General features: G+C 40.4%; 1 protein-coding gene across 14 annotated transcripts in view; it reads right to left on the reverse strand.

Annotated features, from left to right (window-relative positions):
* LRCH3 (leucine rich repeats and calponin homology domain containing 3) overlaps positions 1–17,387 on the reverse strand; it is a 120,730-nt gene extending 103,343 nt beyond the window's left edge. For all 14 annotated transcript variants that reach the window (XM_049879068.1, XM_049879088.1, XM_049879021.1 and 11 more), the window contains exon 1: positions 17,102–17,387. In XM_049879068.1, coding sequence (XP_049735025.1) covers positions 17,102–17,363 — 262 coding nt within the window. In that variant the 5' untranslated portion in view covers positions 17,364–17,387. The remainder of the gene's footprint in view (positions 1–17,101) is intronic.
* Between the last annotated feature and the right edge of the window lie 1,457 nt (positions 17,388–18,844).

An 18,844-nucleotide genomic window follows, 5' to 3' on the forward strand; every position in this document is an offset into this window, starting at 1 on the left:
TTTGTTCATTTTTTTGGCAGTCCATGGTACATTCAATATTCTTCGCCAACACCATAATTCAAAGGCGTCAGTTTGCTTTGGTCTTCCTTATTCATTGCCCAGCTTTCGCATTCATAAGAGGCGACTGAAAATACTAAGGGTTGGGTCAGGTGCACCTTAGTCCTTAAAGGGTTATCTTTGCTTTTTAACACTTTAAAGAAGTCTTTTGCAGCAGATTTGCCCCCTCACATCTGTCAGTTTATCATACTGTGGTGGCTTACATGTTCCAAGCTGGAAGCTATGCCACTGGTATTCAAATACACGCAGGGTCACTCACGGTGGACAGGTTTCAGCTGAGCTTCCAGACTAAGACAGACTAGGAAGAAGGACCCGACAGTCTACTTCTGAAGAAAATTAGCCAGTGAAAACCTTTTGAACAGGAGCAGAACACTGTCTCATACAGTGCTGGAAGACGAGCCCCTCAGGTTGGAAGGCATTCAAAAGACAACTGGGGAAGAGCTGCCTCCTCAGAGTCGACCTGAATGACAAGGATGGAGTCAGGCTTTCAGGACCTTCCTTTGCTGATATGGCATGACTCAAAATGAGAAGAAACAGCTGCAAACATCCACTAATAACTGGAATGCAGAACATACGAAGTATGAATCTAGGAATACTGGAAATGGCCAAAAATGAAATGGAACACATAAACATCAATATCCTAGGCTTTAGTGAGCTGAAATGGACTGGTGGCCATTTTGAATTGGACAATCATAATGGTCTACTATTTTCCTAAGTAAATGTACCAATTTATACTCCCATAAGGATTGGATTCATGTCCCCACTGCTCTGCATTCTTTCCGGTACTTGGTATTGTCAGCTTTTTAAGTAGAACCTCAATGTGGTCTTATTTTCCATTTCCTTTATTACTAATGAGGGCGAGCTCTTTTTCACATATTTATTGACCATTTGGAATTCCTTGTTAGTAAAACATCAGTTCAAGTATTTTTTCAGTTTCTATTGGGATAAGCTTTTCTTGCTGATTTATAGAAATTCTAAACATATCTGTATATCATTCCTTCATTATATTTATTGGAAATCTCTTATTTTATGGCTTACCTTTTTACTTTTTACGATGTGTAGATTTTTTTTAACCTGTTTTTACTGGAAAATCTATTACCTAGATTTTTTAAGAAATGAATTTAAATATATCATTCCTTGTTAAGACTTCCTTAAACAATAAAAATCTAGAGATTTAGAATAGCAAGAAGAAAATTAAAAGTGTATAAGGAAATACCTTAAATTTTTAGGACTAGTTGATGATTCTAAAATTAGTACCGTTGCATTTGATATTGCTGGCTACTTCAGAAACTCAAAATAACATTCCTTTGTGTGAATTACCAAATCTCCCATACATTTTTTTCCAAGCCTGGTCAGAATAAGTGTTTCATAAATGAACTGAAAAAAACAATGAATATGCGCGTTCCTACTTTAAAGTTAGATTTCAAGCTGTAATATAAGATAACATTGACCATCCAGCCCCCAAATGCAGCCATTGTTGAGTCTGTGGTAATCTAGGACTCATCTTCTCACCTCTCCTAAAGGCATCATCCTATTTTCGATTCCTGTTAAATACATAGTGTGGATTTTCCCCTGAAACATAAATTTAAATCTTATTTCAGACCCCTTTATACTCAACAGTCATGATCTACACTATGGTCTCTGCCTCTCTCTAAAGGGTACTGAGGAAGGGGGCAGTACGTGCTTAGAAGGGGAATGACATAAGTAAGGCTTTCTAACTCCTCTCTTTCCCATTATATTAGTACAATATAAGAGCTGTGCTTATTGAAAAGAAAGGAAAAAGTCTGTAGATAAGAATATACTGGAGCTATAGAATTTCACGTTTCAAACTGCAGGTAAGAGACCCGATGTCTCATACCCAATTCCGACACATAGCAACCCTGTAGGAAAGAGAAAACCTGCCCTGTAGGGTTTCCAAGGCTGTAAATCTTTATAGAAGCAGATTGCCACATCTGTTTCCCATGGAGCGATTGGTGAGTTTGAACCGTGAAAATTTCAGTTGGCAGCCAAGCACTTAACCACTGAGCCATCAGTGTATCTTTCAGTTAGAAGAGTGGGAGTTATAAGTGTTATTGTTTCCTGAAATGTGTTCTCACCATCCCACATTTGAACTCTGAATGCACATTTCCACAGAAATTTTATTACAAAGAGTAGTATTATGTCACTATTATATCCGTATTTCTGAAACTGGGGTACATATGGGGGGTGGATTATAGAAAAGCCACCAAATAAACATTATAGAAACTTGGTTTGGTTTTCCCTAATAGTTGGTAATTTAAAACCACAGATTTGTATTTAAACAAGCATAAAAATACAGGGCAGAATTTTTAACAAAACTCCAAGTCTACTCAGGCAACTTTAAGCTCTGCACCCCAGATCTTCTCTGCTGGTAGCGATATTTCAATAAAAGTTTATGTCAAATACCCTTCCCTCCAACACACAAACACACTCTAGAGAGAGAGACAAAGGCCATGCAGGAAATCCTAGCTGTTAGGTATAAAGAGGGATGAGAAGTAGGCTTTTGTGAGTGGCCTGAAAACCCAGCCATACTACAATATGTACATAACACTGTTTCTGTGAGGAAATGTTTTTGAAGCCTGCTTACAAATTAGGCTTGTCTAGGTTTTTAAAATTGCCTACTGTTTGTCAGAACAACTCCACTTCTAGAAATTTACCCTAAAGAAATAAGAGATGTGAACAAAGTTATGTAAATGGATGCTCATAGTGTTATTTATAGAATTGAAAAATTAGAAATAGTCTATGTGTCCAATAAAAGGGGTGTGGTTAAGTATAAGGGTAGGATGAAATGCTATGCAGCCATAAAAATTCTGTTTTAAGAAAATATTTCTAATATACCACAAAATGAGAAAAAGCAGACGATAAAAAGCTGGTCCCCTACATGTCTGTCAGTTTGTCGTACCGTGGGGGCTTGCATGTTGCTGTGATGCTGGAAGCTATGCCACTGGTATTCAGATACCAGCAGGGTCACCCATGGAGGATCAGTTTCAGCTGAGCTTCCAGACTAAGAAAGACTAGGAAGAAGGACCCGGCGGTTTACTTCTGAAAAGTATTAGCCAGTGAAAACTTTATGAATATCAGCAGAACATTGTCTGATATAGTGCCAGAAGATGAGCCCCCCAGGTTGGAAGGCACTCAAAAGACGACTGGGGAAGAGGTGCCTCCTCAAAGCAGAGTCGACCTTAATGACATGGATGGAGTCAAGCTTTCAGGACCTTCATTTGCTGATGTAGCACAACTCAAAATGAGAAGAAACAGCTACAAACATCCATTAATAATCGGAACGTGGAATGTACGAAGTACGAATCTGTGAAAACTGGAAATTGTTAAAAAATGAAATAGAACACATAAACTTCGATATCCTAGGCATTAGTGAGCTGAAACAGACCGGTATTGGTCATTTTGAATAGCATACTCACATTGTCTACCATGCTGGGAATGACAACTTGAAGAGGTATGGCATAGCAGTCATCGTCAAAAAGAACATTTCAAGATCTGTCCTGAAGTACAATGCTGTCAGTGATAGGATAACATCCATATGCCTACAAGGAAGATCAGTTAATAGGCTATTTTTCAAATTTATGCACCAACCACTAAGGCCAAAGATGAAGAAACTGAAGATTTTTACCAACTGCTGCAGTCTGACATTGACCGAACCTGCAATCAGGATGCACTGACAATTACTGGTGATTGGAACGCGAAAGTTGGAAACAAAGGAAAAGGATCGGTAGTTGGAAAACGCGGCCTTGGTGACAGAAATGATGCCGGAGATCCAATGACAGAATATTCCAAGATCAACAACTTCTTCATTGCAAATACCTTCTTTCACCAACATAAACGGCGACTATAAAAAAAAAAAAATACACGTGGACAATTTTTTTTTTTTTTTATACACATGGACCTCACCAAATGGAATACACAGGAATCAAGTTGACTACATCTATGGGAAGAGGTGATGGAAAAGCCCAATATCATCAGTCAGAACAAGGCCAGGGGCTGACTGTGGAAAAGACTATCAATTGTTCGTATGCAACTTCAAGCTAAAACTGAAGAAAATTAGAACAAGTCCATGAGAACCAAAGTACGACCCTGAATATATTCCACTTGAATTTACAGAGACCATCTCAAGAACAGATTTGACACGTTGAATACTAATGACCAAAGACCAGATGAGTTGTAGAACAACATCTAGGACATCATACATGAAGAAAGCAAGAGGTCATTAAAAGACAGGAAAGAAAAGACCAAAATGACGTCAGAAGAGACTCTGAAACTGGCTCTAGAATGTTGAGCAGCTAAAGCAAATGGAAGAAATGATGATGTAAAAGAACTGAACATAAGATTTCCAAGGACACCTCAAGAAGACAAAGTATTATAATGACATGTGCAAAGGGCTGGGAATAGAAAACCAAAACGGAAGAACATGCTCAGCATTTCTCAAGCTGAAAGAACTGAATAAAAAAATTCAAGCCTCGAGTTCCAATAGTGAAGGATTCTACGGGGAAAATATTAAATGACATAGGAAGCATCGAAAGAAGATGGAAGGGATACACACAGTCATTATACCAAAAAGAATTGGTGGCTGTTCAACCATTTCAAGAGGTGGCATAAGATCAGGAACCAGTGGTACTGAAGGAAGAGCTCCAAGCTGCACTGAAGGCACTGGCTTCAGGAATTGACTGAAATCAACTGACGTGTTTCAACAAGTGAATGCAGCGCTACAAGTGCTCACTCGTCTCTGCCAAGAAATTTAGAAGACAGCTACCTGGCCAACCGACTGGAAGAGATCCATCTTTATGCCTATTTCCCAAGAAAGGTGATCCAACTGAATATGGAAATTACTGAACAATATCACTAATATCACACAAAAGCAAAATTTTGCTGAAGATCATTCAAAAGTGGCTGCAGCAGTGTATGGACAGGGAACTGCCAGAAATTCAGGCCAGTTTCAGAAGAGGACGTGGAACCAGGGGTATCATTGCTGATGTCAGATGGATCCTGGCTGAAAGCAGAGAAGACCAGAAGGATGTTCCCGTGTGTTTTATTGACTATGCAAAAGAATTCGACTATGTGGATTGTAACAAATTATGGATAACATTGCGAAAAATGGGAATTCCAGAACACTTAACTGTGCTCATGAGGAACCTTTACATAGATCAAGATGCAGCTGTTCGGACAGAACAAGGGGATACCGCGTGGTTTTAAGTCAGGAAAGGTACGCATCAGGGTTGTATCCTCTCACCATACCTATTCAATCTGTATGCTGAGCAAATAATCCAAGAAACTGGACTATATGAAGAAGAGCAGGGTATCAGGATTGGAGGTAGACTCATTAACAACCTGCATTATGCAGATGACACAACCTTGCCTGCTGAAACACTTATGATGATCAAAGACCATGTCAGGGATTGAATTATCTCCCCCGCCAAAACGTGTGTAACAATTTGGTTAGGCCATGTGTGGTTGTCCTCCATTTTGTGATTATAATTTTATGTTGAGGATTACGGTGGGATTGTAACACCACCCTTACTCAGGTCATCTCCCTGATCCAAGGTAAAGGGAGCTTCCCTGGGGTGTGGCCTGTACCATCTTTTATCTGTCAAGAGATAAAAGGAAAGGGAATCAAGCAGAGATGGGGACCTCATACTACCAAGAAAGCAGCATCAGGAGCAGAGCGGGTTCACTGGACCCGGGGTCCCTGCGCCCGAGAAGCTCCTCGACCAAGGAAAGATTTAGAACAAGGGACTTCTTCCAGAGCTGACAGAGAGAAAAAGCCTTCCTTTGGAGCTGATGCCTTGAATTTGGACTTTCAGCCTACTTTATCATGAGGAAATAAATTTCTCTTTGTTAAAGCCATCCACTTGTGGTATTTCTGTTATGGCAGCACTAGATGACTAAGACAAACCACGACCTTCACTATGTATTACATCTCAACATAAAGAAAACAAAAATCCTCACAAGTGGACCAATAAGCAACATCATGATAAACGGAGAAAAGACTGAAATTGTCAAGGATTTCATTTTACTTGGGTCCACAATCAACAGCCATGGAAGCAGCAGTCAAGGAGTCAAAGGACACATTGCATTGGGTAAATCTGCTGCAAAGGAGCTCTTTAAAGTGTTGAAAAGCAAAGATGTCACGTTGAAGACTAGGGTGCACCGGACCCAAGCCATGGCATTTTCAATCGCACCACATGCATGCAAAAGCTGGACAATGAATAAGAAGACTGAAGAAGAACTGACGCCTTTGAATCGAGGTGTTGGCAAAGAATATTGAATATATCATGGACTGCCAAAACAACGAACAAATCTGTCTTGGAAGAAGTACAACCAGAATGCTCCTTAGAAGCAAGGATGGCGAGACTGCGTCTTACATCCTTTGGACATGTTGTCAGGAGGGATCAGTCCCTGGAGAAAGACATCATGCTTGGTAAATACAGGGTCAGAAGAAACAAGGAAGACCCTGGATGATGTGGATTGACACAGTGGCTGCAACAATGGGCCCAAGCACAATTGTGAGCATGGCAAAGAACCTAGCATTGTTTCGTTCTGTGGTACATGGGGTTGCTATGAGTCAGAACCGAATAACAGCACCTCACAACAACAAAAAGCTGGTACTTATTTTTTCAGTATATATATACATGCATTAAAAAAAAACCTGGAAAATGTGAAAATATTATAAGTTATTTATCTCTGCTGTAGTGTTTTTCTTGCCCCCAGCTTTCTCTCTGTATTTGTTTTGTCCAAATTTTCTGTAATAAACATGTACTACTCTTACAATTACCAAAAAAAATAAATAAATCAAAACACACAGGAATCTGTACGCATGCAAAAAGAGCATCTTATCCTTTGTTATCAAAAGACAAAAAGTAGGACTAGAAATAACAAATGCCTTCCCCTGAATTTGTATCCTTTTTTTAACTGTGAACACAGTAAGATTATTCAGAATTCACTAAATACAGAACAAGGACATGTCATCTCTCTGACTGACACGTATCCGAGAGGATGGGAAGACTCAGTGGTTACAAAGTAAACGCAACTCAGACGCTGCTGGTATAAATCTAAACTCAACAATCTCTTTGGAAGGACAATCTTATAATCTGTATCAAAAAACCGAAAACTGTGCATGCCTTTTAACCAATCAGTTATATTTCAAGGAATCTTTCTTAAGAAGTGCTTGGGGAAGACAGCAAAGATACAACACTAGACTACTCTTAGCAGGAACCCTGGTGGCGCAGTAGTTAAGAGCGCAGTTGCTAACCAAAATGTCAGCGGTTTGAATCCACCAGCTACTCCTTGGAAACCCTATGGGGCAGCTCTATTATGTCCTATACGGTCGCTGTGAGTCGGAATCGACTCGATGGCAACATGTCTGGCTTTTTTTTTATTCTCATCAGTATCGTTTGTAATGGTGAGAGTTGAAAACAATCCTGATGTACACCAATAAAAACTCGTTGCAGTCAACCTGATTCCAACTCATAGCCAACCTATAGGACAGAGCAGAACTGCCTCATAGGGTTTCCAAGGAGTGGCTGGTGGATACGAACCACCGACCTTTTGGTTAGCAGCCATAGAACTTAACCACTATGCGCGCACACCAACAGAGACTGATAAATGACAGCACAGGCATCCACGAAAAATTATGCTATAGATCTCTTTTCTGATGTTGTATCTCAAATCTCATGTAATGAAAAGCAAACTGGGTGATAAAACAGCCTTTATATGATCCCATTTTTATAATAAGAAAAAGTGAAACTGTATATTCCGTGAGGAAAATGTCTGAAAGACTGCAAAACAAACGTTCATCGTTCTCTGGTGAGCGGAGTTATGAATGATGTTAACTGCCTTCTTTTGTACTACTACGAACTTTTTGTATTATAATGAACATGGACAACTCTTTTTTTTTTTTCATTCTTACATGGAATCATCTAATTATTCATTTAACAAATGCTTTTTAGCAGTTTTACTGAAATACAATTCTCGTACCATACAACTCACCCATCTAAAGTTTACAATTCAATTCAAGGGTCTTTGTATTCCAAATTGTGCAACCATCACCACAGTCTATTTTAGGACACTTTCATCACCCCAGAAAGAAACCCTGTACCCATTAACAATCATTCCCCATTTCTCCCTAACCCTGCCAGCCCTAGACAACCAATAATCTACTTTCTGTCTACAGATTTACCTATTCTGGACATTTCATGATAGTGGTCCTTTGTGACTGGCCTCTTTTTTCAAGGTTTATCCATATTCTAGTATGCACTGGTACAGCAAATAATTTTTAAGCATCTGCTGAATACTGTGGATAAACTAGACAGAGAACCTGCTGTAAAAAAGTAGAGTCTAGAAAACGATGAACATGCACAACTCTTAGTATCAGAAGAAATTATTTTTAAAGTCTACTAAACTGAACCAATCTGATTAATCAAATAAAATTTGTTTTGTTTTCTACTGTGTCCTCATTGCTAAGGCCCTTAGAAGATTTCTTCCTCATTTGAGGACATAAGACCCAGTGCATAGTAAATACCCCAAATATATAGTCAATGCTTCTATTAACAAGGGGGACATGCTACAATGGCACTCTTTGTTGAACAAGATTTCCGAAAGAAAAAATTAAATATCCCCCGTGGCCCTGAGATGCTAGCAAGGATCCTGTGACTGAGCCTGCATTTGATGCTGCCCTCCTCCTCTCTTTGCCTCTACCTTCTCGACCATTATTTATCAGTGTTTTCAGATCTAGTCACCATAATGACTCACCGTCTTCATGAATATAGGAAAACACTGCTAAAGGAAGTATGATTTATAAAATAAGTAATAACCAAAAACCAAACTAAACCCAGTGCCGTCGAGTCAATTCCGACTCATATCGACCCTACAGGACAGAGTAGAACTGCCCCACAGAGTTTCCAAGGAATGCCTGGCAGATTCGAACTGCCTACCCTTTGGTTAGCAGCCGCACCACTTAACCGCTACCCCACCAGCGTTTCTAAAATAAATAATACAGAATAAAATTTCAACTCAATTTTAATATAGAAAGCCCCAATATCACTGTCCAATATAACCTTCTGTGATGATGGAAAGGTTCTATATCTCATCTGCCCAATATGACAGACAACAGCTACATATGATTACTGAACACTGGAAATATGGCTAGTACAACTGAGGACCCAAATTTTTAATGTTAATTAATTTTACTCACCATATATATTTTTTTATATATGGCTAATGGCTACCATACTGGACAGCATAACTCCAGGAAAAATTCATAGCACATATACTGTGGCTGATACAAAATATACCTAAATAAGGATCCAAGTATAAGAAAAAAACATGTTTTCCACTTAAGACCTGGCATTCCAGTGTATATTTCCAAGACTAACAAAACCACAATTTTTATAGGTAACAGCTTTCTTCCTTGAAAAATTAAATAGCATTTTAGCAATGCTTATTCTTCTTTACCTAGCAGATAAGTACTATCCACTTCTTCAAAGTCATAATTCCCATGGCTTCAGTAACACTAGTTGCCTTATCTCACCCATCTACATCTCAGTTTTTCTTTCTTTTGTGGACTCTTAGTCCTTCTCAGATTTGACGCACTCAGCACTAGTGACCAGAGACCAGACACGCTGTGGAATGACATCAAGTACATCACACATGAAGAAAGCAAGAGGTCACTGAAAAGACAGGAAAGAAAGAAAAGACCAAGACGGATATCAGAGGAGACTCTGGAACTTGCTCACGAACGTCAAGCAGCCAAAGCAAAAGAAATGATGAAGTAAAAGAACTGAACAGAAGATTTCAAAGGTCAGCTCGAGAAGAAAAAGTATTACAATGACACGTGCAAAGAGGTGGAGACAGAAAACCAAAAGGGAAGAACACGCTCCGTGTTACTAAGCTGAAAGAACTGAGGAAAAAATTAAGCCTCAAGTTGCAGTCGTGAAGGATTCTATGGTGAAAATATTAAATGACACAGGAAGCATCAAAAGAAGATGGAAGAAATACACAGAGTCATTATACCAAAAAGAATTAGTCTATGTTCAACTATTTCAAGAGGTGGCATATGATCAGGAACTGATGGTACTGAAGGAACAAGTCCAAGCTGCACTGAAGGCACTGGTGAAAAACAAGGCTCCAGGAATTGATGGAATATCAATTGAGATGTTTCCACAAACAGATGCAGCACTGGAGGTGCTCACTCATCTATGCCAAGAAATACGGAAGACAGCTTCCTGGCCAACTGACTGGAAGAGATCCATATTTATGCTTATTCCCAAGAAAGGTGATCCAATCAAATGGGGAAATTATAGAGCAGTATCATTAATATCACACACAAGCAAAATTTTCCTGAAGATCATTCAAAAACGGCTGCAGCAGTATATCGACAGGGAACTGCCAGAAAGTCAGGCTGGTTTCAGAAGAGGGCGTGGAACCAGGGATATCATTGCTGATGTCAAATGGATCCTGGCTGAAAGCAGAGAATACCAGAAAGATGTTTACCTGTTTTATTGACTATGCAAAGGCATTTGACTGTGTGGATCATAACAAACTGTGGATAACATTGCGAAGAATGGGAATTCCAGAACACTTAATTGTGCTCATGGGGAACCTTTACATAGATCAAGAGGCAGTTGTTCAGACAGAAAAGGGGATATTGATTGGTTTAAAGTCAGGAAAGGTGTGCTCCAGGGTTGTATACTTTCACCACACCTATTCAATCTGTATGCTGAGCAAATAGCCCGAGAAGCTGGACTATATGAAGAACAGGGCATCAGTATTGAAGGAAGACTTGTTAACAACCTGCAATAGGCAGATGACACAACCTTGCTTGCTGAAAGTGAAGAGGACTTCACACACTTACTAATGAAGATCAGAGACCACAGCCTTCAGTATGGATTGCGCCTCAACATAAAGAAAACAAAAGTCCTCACAACTCTATCAATAAGCAACATCATGATAAACAGAGAAAAGATTGACGTTGTCAAGGATTTCATTTTACTTGGATCAACAGCCATGGAAGCAGAAGTTAAGAAATCAAAGGACACGTTGCATTGGATAAATCTGCTGCAAAGGAACTCTTTAAAGTGTTGAAAAGCAAAGGAGTCACCTTGAAAAGAAGGTGTGCCTGACCCAAGCCATGGTATTTTCAATCGCATCACATGCATGTGAAAGCTGGACAATGAATAAGGAAAACTGAAGAAGAAATGATGCCTCTGAATTGTGGTGTTGGTGAAGAATATAGAATATACCACAGACTGCCAAAAGAATGAACAAATCTCTCGTGGAAGAAGTACAACCAGGACGCTCCTCAGAAGCAAGAATGGCGAGACTGCATCTCACATACTTCAGACATGTTGTCAGGAGGGATCAGTCCCTGTACAAAGACATCATGCTTGGCAAAGTACAGGGTCAGCGGAAAAGAGGAAGACCCTCAACAAGGTGGACTGACACAGTGGCTACAACAATGAGTTCAAGCACAGTGGCAATTCACGCAGGACCAGGCAATGTTTCGTTCTGTTGTGCATGGTGTCACTACGAGTCGGAACCGACTCAACAGCACCTAACAACAAAAACAGTCCTCCTGCTGCCCTCAACTGCAGGTTTCCCCCAATCCTTGGTTTCCCACAGTCGGTCTTCCATTCAGAAGATTTCTTACAGCTTCAACTATGACCCTCTTTGTCTTTTGTGAAACAGCACCACCTCATTGTACAACCTTAAACACAACTAAGACTTCTCATCTGTAAAGTAACTTAAGTGGTTACTATGCATGCTTCCCATTTCAGGACTCTACAAATTCTAGCACAGGCCTACTTCTCCAGCTTTGATTTTTTCTCAGGTTGGTACCTCCTCCTGTCTTCTAAAATGCTGGTGTGCCCCACGGTTGTCAGTGACCAGCTTTTCCACTCTCCACACTCTTTCTCAAGAACCTCATAAGCTCTTGTTGTGATTTTCTTAAATTTACGCTGCAGCCCCATCTTCACTCTAAAGCTTTAGATCTACATTAATATTTGCTGCACGTGATTAACCAGATGTTCTAACGGCCTCTTAAAGGTATCAGGCAAACCAAAGGAATCATATGAACCAAACTTCTTTGTCAGTATAGCTTAGTGACCCAAAACACAAGTTTTAGGATCAGGTGTCTATGAATTTAGATCCCAGTTCTGTCACTTATTAGTCATGTGACCTGATCAAATTACTTAATCTTTTGAGTCTCAATTTTCTCATCTGTAAAATGGGTCAAAAATAATACTTCCAACTCATATGGTTGTCGTATGTGTATGTTTCAAATACATACACAACTTAGCACAATACCTGGAATATGCTAAGAGCTCAATATATGTTGGCTACTATTATTACCGGTAGCATTATTACCGGTAGCATTACTAGTTTCCCAGTCTTGTAGGTTTTACTGCTCAGTCATCTTTTACTCATCCTGTCTATGAGTCAGAATCGACTCGACGGCAGTGGGTTTTTTAGTGGGTGGTGTTTGCTGAATGAATTGAATTAGCAGTTGTATATTATCTTCATTTTCCAGTACGATCTCTGTTTTTCAAGTTTTCATTCCTTCATGGAGTTACTACTACAGTCATCCAACCAGATTGCTAGATTTTAAATACTTACATGGTACGGTCTCTTATTTTTCTTTCCCCTACATAACAAAAAATTTTTGCTATTATGACAATTAAAATAATCTTTACACCTATCTATTTATTCCCCCACTAGATTCCTTGAGTTCTTTGAGGGCGGAGACCATCTCAGTCCTCTTTGTAGCCTACGCCTCCCAAAGCTCCTTAGTTAATAAATGTTTGTTGAAGGAGCAAATGTTGACCAGTCTCTGTGTCTTTAAACCGATCATCAATCTAGCTCCCTTTTACGTGAAAGGCAGCTCTTATATTCTCTAATCCAGTCATTTATTCTGACCAAACTGGGCCACCACAACATCAAGAGCAGTCTCACTGTATTAGACAGGTCCCTTTATTTTTGTATCAAAAAATTCTATTCAAAAAAAGCAGAAAAAGGAATTTATTGGCTCACATAATTTGACAAGTCCACGGACAGCATTAACCTTAGGAACAAATGGTTAAGTGCTGGCTTCTAACAAAAAGGTTGGTGGTTCAAATCCACCCAGAGATGCCTCAGAAGAGAAGTCCTGGCAATCTAGTTCTGAAAGATTACAGCCATTGAAAGCCCAATGGAGCACAGCTCTACTTCTGACACTACTAGGGCTGACCCGAGTCAACTCATTAGCAACTGCTTTGGGGCTCAAACACTTCTCACTGGAATTTGGCCACATTCTTTCCATCTTTTGGTTCTGCTTTCCATTTATTGGCAAGCTACCTACCAGCACTTCCAGGCTCTCATCCTATTCTCTCAGCAGCTCTAGTGTTCAAAGTTCGCCCCCTTCTCAGTAGTTCCAACAAAAATTCAGAATTAACATTCAGGTATGCTGATCAGAAAATGTGACTATCTCTGAAACAATCACTACAGTCAGAGGGAAGGACTACACTGATTGGCCATTAGCTAGGACTGAGTCATGTGCACAGAGAGCCCTGGTGGCACAGTGGTCAAAGCGCTCATCTAGGAACCAAAAGGTCAGGAGTTTGAACCCATCGGCCACTCTACCGAAGAAAGATGTAGCAGTCTGCTTCCGTAAAAATTTACAACCTTGGAGTCAATGGGCAAGAAAAAAAAAAAAAAAATTTACAGCCTTGGAAACCCTATGGGACAGACAGTTCTACGCTGTCTTCTAGGGTAGCTACGAGTCTGAATTGACTTGATGGCAGTGGGTTTGGTTTTGGTTTGGAGTCATGTACACACATCCGTGCATCAGGGTGGGATTCATGTAACTAACTGAGGACAGTTCCCTAGGAAAATCAGGTTCCCTAGAAAATTCAAGGTACTGTTATGAGAAGACAGGGGAATGGACGACGGACTGGCAAAATTAACTGATGTCCCCTAGACTGTAAGACTTTTTGCATGCTGTCTACCACATCCTAGAATGCCTTTACTTCCGGTTTCTGCTTACCCAAATCCAGGTTACATCCTTTTTCCTTCAAGAAGTCCTCTGTGATTTCTTCTAAGATCTTCTTTGGCCTCTGAATCAAGTCCAAAACCAGTTGCCATTGATTCAACGCCAACTCATGGCAACCCGATGCGTGTCAGTGCAGAATTGTGCTTCAGAATGTTTTCAACGGCTGACTATTTAGAAATAGATCAACCAAGCCCTTCTTCCAAGGTGCCTCTAGGTAGACTAGAACCTCCAATCTTTCAGTCAGCAGCCTAGTGAGTTAACCTCGATCAAGTCACCCATTTCTCTAATTACTTTACTTTTCCTAGCTACCTTTTTAAACAAGTAAGAAGCCCTGGTGGCACAGTGGTTAAAGTGCTCAGCTGCTAATCAAAAGGTTGGCGGTTCAAACCCACCAGCCACTCTGTAAGGGAAGAATCTGGCAATCTGCACCCGTAAAGATTACAGCCTTGGAAACCCCGTGGGGCAGTTTTACTCTGTCCTAAAGGGTCACTGTAAGTTGAATCAACTTGACAGCAAAGGATTCCTTAAACAATTAAGAGGATGAAGCCTCAAAAAATGTTCCCGATGAACTCTAAGCATGTCCAGTTATAAACTATGGGTGAACATGGTTTCCTAGAGCATAAACTCTTGAAGGAGAGCAGCTCTACCACGTATATTCGATACATTATGAAAATATAATCTTTGATATATATAGCATTCAAATAATTTTACTTGGCTTGAAATCTTCTATAGTGTCTAAACAAAGCATTTCAACTAACATTAAGTTGGGTCTGAATTCATAAAAGCACTTGGTATAAAAGGAAGACTACGGGTTTTGGGGTTACCTCAAATCTTGGCTAATACCCCCTACCTTGCCTTTGGTGACAGATCTCTAAGCAAACTACTTCACCTCTCTAAAATTTGGTTTCACTATCCATAAAAACAGGACTAGTACTACCTATCTGTACATATGGAGACTGCACAGCGTAGTGGAAAGAACAGAGTTAGACAGAGCTGGGCTGAAATTCTACCACTAATACTAGCTACATGACTTTCTTTCCGTGAGTCCTAATCTGTAAAGTGGGGATAATGATATATAATCCATAGGTTACTACGATCATTAAACAAGGCAATGTATTTTAAACCACCTAACAACAGCAAACAGTCAACACTCAGTAAATGATGTTCTCAGTACTACGCTATGTTTAAAATAATTCACCTTTTTTTTGTACTAATTACCAAGGTCTGCCAAAGATTTCCTATGCTTAATGATACTTCTACATGTTAAAAATGAATCTAGTCTATTCGGTTATAAAATACCTTGTAATCTTTTTTTTTTCCTTTTCTTTTTTATACTTCTTGACAAAGTGTGGACTAACTAAAAAACTGGTTTATATAAATACTGTTAAAGTAATAAAATAAGCATGGATAATAATATACTTAAAAATTCAGAGCACAGTGTGGAAAACTTCATTGGGATTATTTACTATTTTTCATAAATGCCCCTGGATTTTGTTAATTAATAAAATATTTCTTAAAGGCTCAATATATTACTGCTAACAAAGCAGGTAAGATAATGAGCTAGATAAACTCCTGTAACCAACTTTTCTTTTTAGCTTTAGGCTTAATGTAATAATACTGAAATGACTCACACCAATAAGAAATCACTATGCCATATAACCCTCCTGAACAGAATCAGGAAATTGCAGGTATGAATGGCAATTTCAGATGTCTGTGAGAACACATGCAAAAGGCAAGTGGCTGCTGATATTTACCTTAGCAACAAAATATAATTTTAACATCATTCACTAAAAAAATACAAATTATGTTCAGTACAACTGCTTCCAAAAAAAGAGATGAAATACGCAGGCATTTAATTTCTTCCATCTTACACCAGACCAACAGTTTCTCTTTGGAAAGGCTAGTTTCTGGAATTACTTTAACAGTTCTGTTTATTTTTCTAACATGAGTGAGCCATATGTAATACTTATCAATCTTCAATGAGTGCACAAAGAGGAAAGGTGTGAAACCTAAGCTCTTAAAATGACTAAAACTGAATAAATACAATTATAAGACAAAATACTGCACATTCTTTGGTTGCAAAAGCATCATCTGAAAGTAAAATATTTAACTATATCAGACTGTAAAACCTGTATAAGGGATTTTTTGTTTGTTTCCTCCTTGTATTTCTGTAAATCTTGAACAGACTCAATTTTTAATCTATTCTCTGAGCAAACTATATTTTAAACACGAGAGAAAATACTATGTTGAACACCTCAGTCACCACATATTATTCCCTAGAGCTAAGAAAATCAAATAATACCTAATTCTTTATCCCTTAGTCTCCTTCCTGTGTTCAAAAAAAGTATAAAGCCAACAAGAAAGGGCTTAAAAGGGAAAAGCGAATATAGATATGGTAGGCAATCCATGAAGAGTGGAAGAGGTGATTTACAAAACGGAAAGCAATGGGCTCTAGTCATTTCTACAAGCACATTTAATAAAGTCAACTAGATGAAGGCGGAGAAAGAAAAGTTTCCAACGTTCGGGTTCACATTAAAAAAAAAAAAAAAAAAAACTCCAATGCCGAAGCCAACGTTTTCCTGACAATGCAGCGACCACAGAGATCTCTGCTACTCGATCTATTAAAAGTGCGCTATATTCTCAAGTCTTAGAAAATCAACTTGGCATCCCAAATTCTAAAGGGCCTGCAGAAACCGGGGCGGGGCAAGGGTTCACCTCAGAAGTGGCAGAGACAGTAAAAAACACCCCCCATCAATCCCCGCCAGTCGCCTTCCCCGAGAGATGCTGCACCCCTGCCTCGCCCAGACCCGGGTCGGCCCGCAGGCCCGCAGGGCTGGGCGGGCTCGGGCAGTCGGCTTCTCCCCGTTACCCGGTCTGGACCGCGAGCCCACGGGATCAGCGGCTGTGCTATCCCCGACTCCTCCGCCTTCGGCAGGGGCCGCCTCTCGCGGCACCACGGTCTCCCGCCGGCAGGGATGCCCCTGTCCCGCTCACCCGCTCGGGTGGTGTCCGTCAGGTCGTGGTTGGCCGCTCCCCGAGGAAACTCCCTCAGTTTCCGGCCGCTCAGGCTCAACACCCCGGTTACCGCCGCCTCTTCCAGGGCTCGATCGAGGGAACGGCTCCATGAGCCTGGGCCAGGACCAGAGCCCGCCCCGGAGCCTGGGCCGCAGTTAACGCCGGAGAAGTTGCCTCCGGACGCTGCTGGGCCAGGGCACTCGGCGGCCGTGGCCACAGCGACCAAGCCCGCGGCCGCCATTTCCCAGCCGACAACTCTCCGGCCCCGAGGCTCAGCGCATGCGTGGCCAGGACTGATGGGTGGGCGGGGATAGGGGCGCTCAGACCCCGGACGGGTCCCGAGATGGGCAGGGCTGGGTGCCCCTCCTCACGCCAAGGCGGATGCCCCCTCCCACATCAAGATTTTCCAGAGAAATTTAAACGGAACTCACAGATTTGGAGCGGTCCTTCGTTTTAGAGTCCCAGTAGTATCTCTAAATTGTTCCTACAAAAATACTTTTCAGACAACGCTCCTCATCAAAGCAGCTCTGCCTGCATAAAGGCTTCTGTTGCTGCCAGGAGCTTGGCCTTGGGGAAGGTGAGAGGAGGGTACCCTGGGATACGACCTTAAACGTTTCCCTACTTTTGTCGTTTTGTAACCAGATTTAAATCGAGATTTGTGGATTTATTAACTATTCTTGCCTGAGGGCAAAATAACTGCTAACCTGCTAACTTGGCTCCCAAATTCCATTATTCTCACTATGACGGCTATATATTTTAGACCTTTCATCGCTTTCGTAAAAGTTTTTCTTAACTGAAATAAATTCAACGTGTTAAGTAGTACTTGTCCTTTCCGCAAGAGTTTCTTGTTGAACAAAAAAGGACAAAGAGTATTAAAGTCTAAAATTTTGGTCTGGAACTAAAATCGAGGAAAATGATCTGAGCATAATCTAAATGTGGGAATTAAAGGTAGAAACAAAGAAATGGTCAAAATTGAAACCAAGTACTGTAAAAGTGGAACATACCACCTCATTTTAAACTAACTAGACCTCACCAGTCTCCAGCCTATTCTTGAGATTGTTTTACACATTTAAACCATTTCTGCTATACAGAAATTTAGCAATTTCACGTACAATCAACCAACTAGTATTTACTGTGGGAAATAGGTGTGGAATCCAGACTAATATCAATTACATAATAAGGCGATAAAAAAGGGCTGACTGTGGGTGGTGGGGATTACCTGTTATCAGAATTCAGAGAAAAGGACTCTGTATCATGGAAAAATGCAGTTTGGGATCCAACCTGAAGGGTTGTGAAATGGGATAGGCTGGAAGGCGAGGGCTATATTCCAGATTGGGAGAAGGATCAGCATAAACACAACCAGGTATGATATAATGGTACCTGTGGAGGACATTAAGGTCCCAGGCCACAAGGTTCATGTCAGAGAGCAAAAGAAAATAATGTTAGACTCTTCCCATTACTCCAGGCTCAACTTTTCAATGAAACTTTCATTAGCACTTCCCTGAACTTAATATTTAGTCAATGCTTGTCATTATTAGAAACCCTGGAGGCATAGTGGTTGAGAGCTACAGCTGCTAACCAAAAGGTTGGCAGTTCAAATCCACAAGGCGCTCCTTGGAAACTCTGTGGGGCAGTTCTACTCTGTCCTTTAGGGTCACTGAGTCAAAATCAACTTGATGGCAATCAGTTTGTTTTTGGTTTTTTGTTGTTGTTAGTTGTTGG

The sequence above is a fragment of the Elephas maximus genome, chromosome 1 (genome assembly GCF_024166365.1).
Source record: "Elephas maximus indicus isolate mEleMax1 chromosome 1, mEleMax1 primary haplotype, whole genome shotgun sequence".
In the NCBI taxonomy this organism is placed as follows: Eukaryota; Metazoa; Chordata; class Mammalia; order Proboscidea; family Elephantidae; genus Elephas; species Elephas maximus.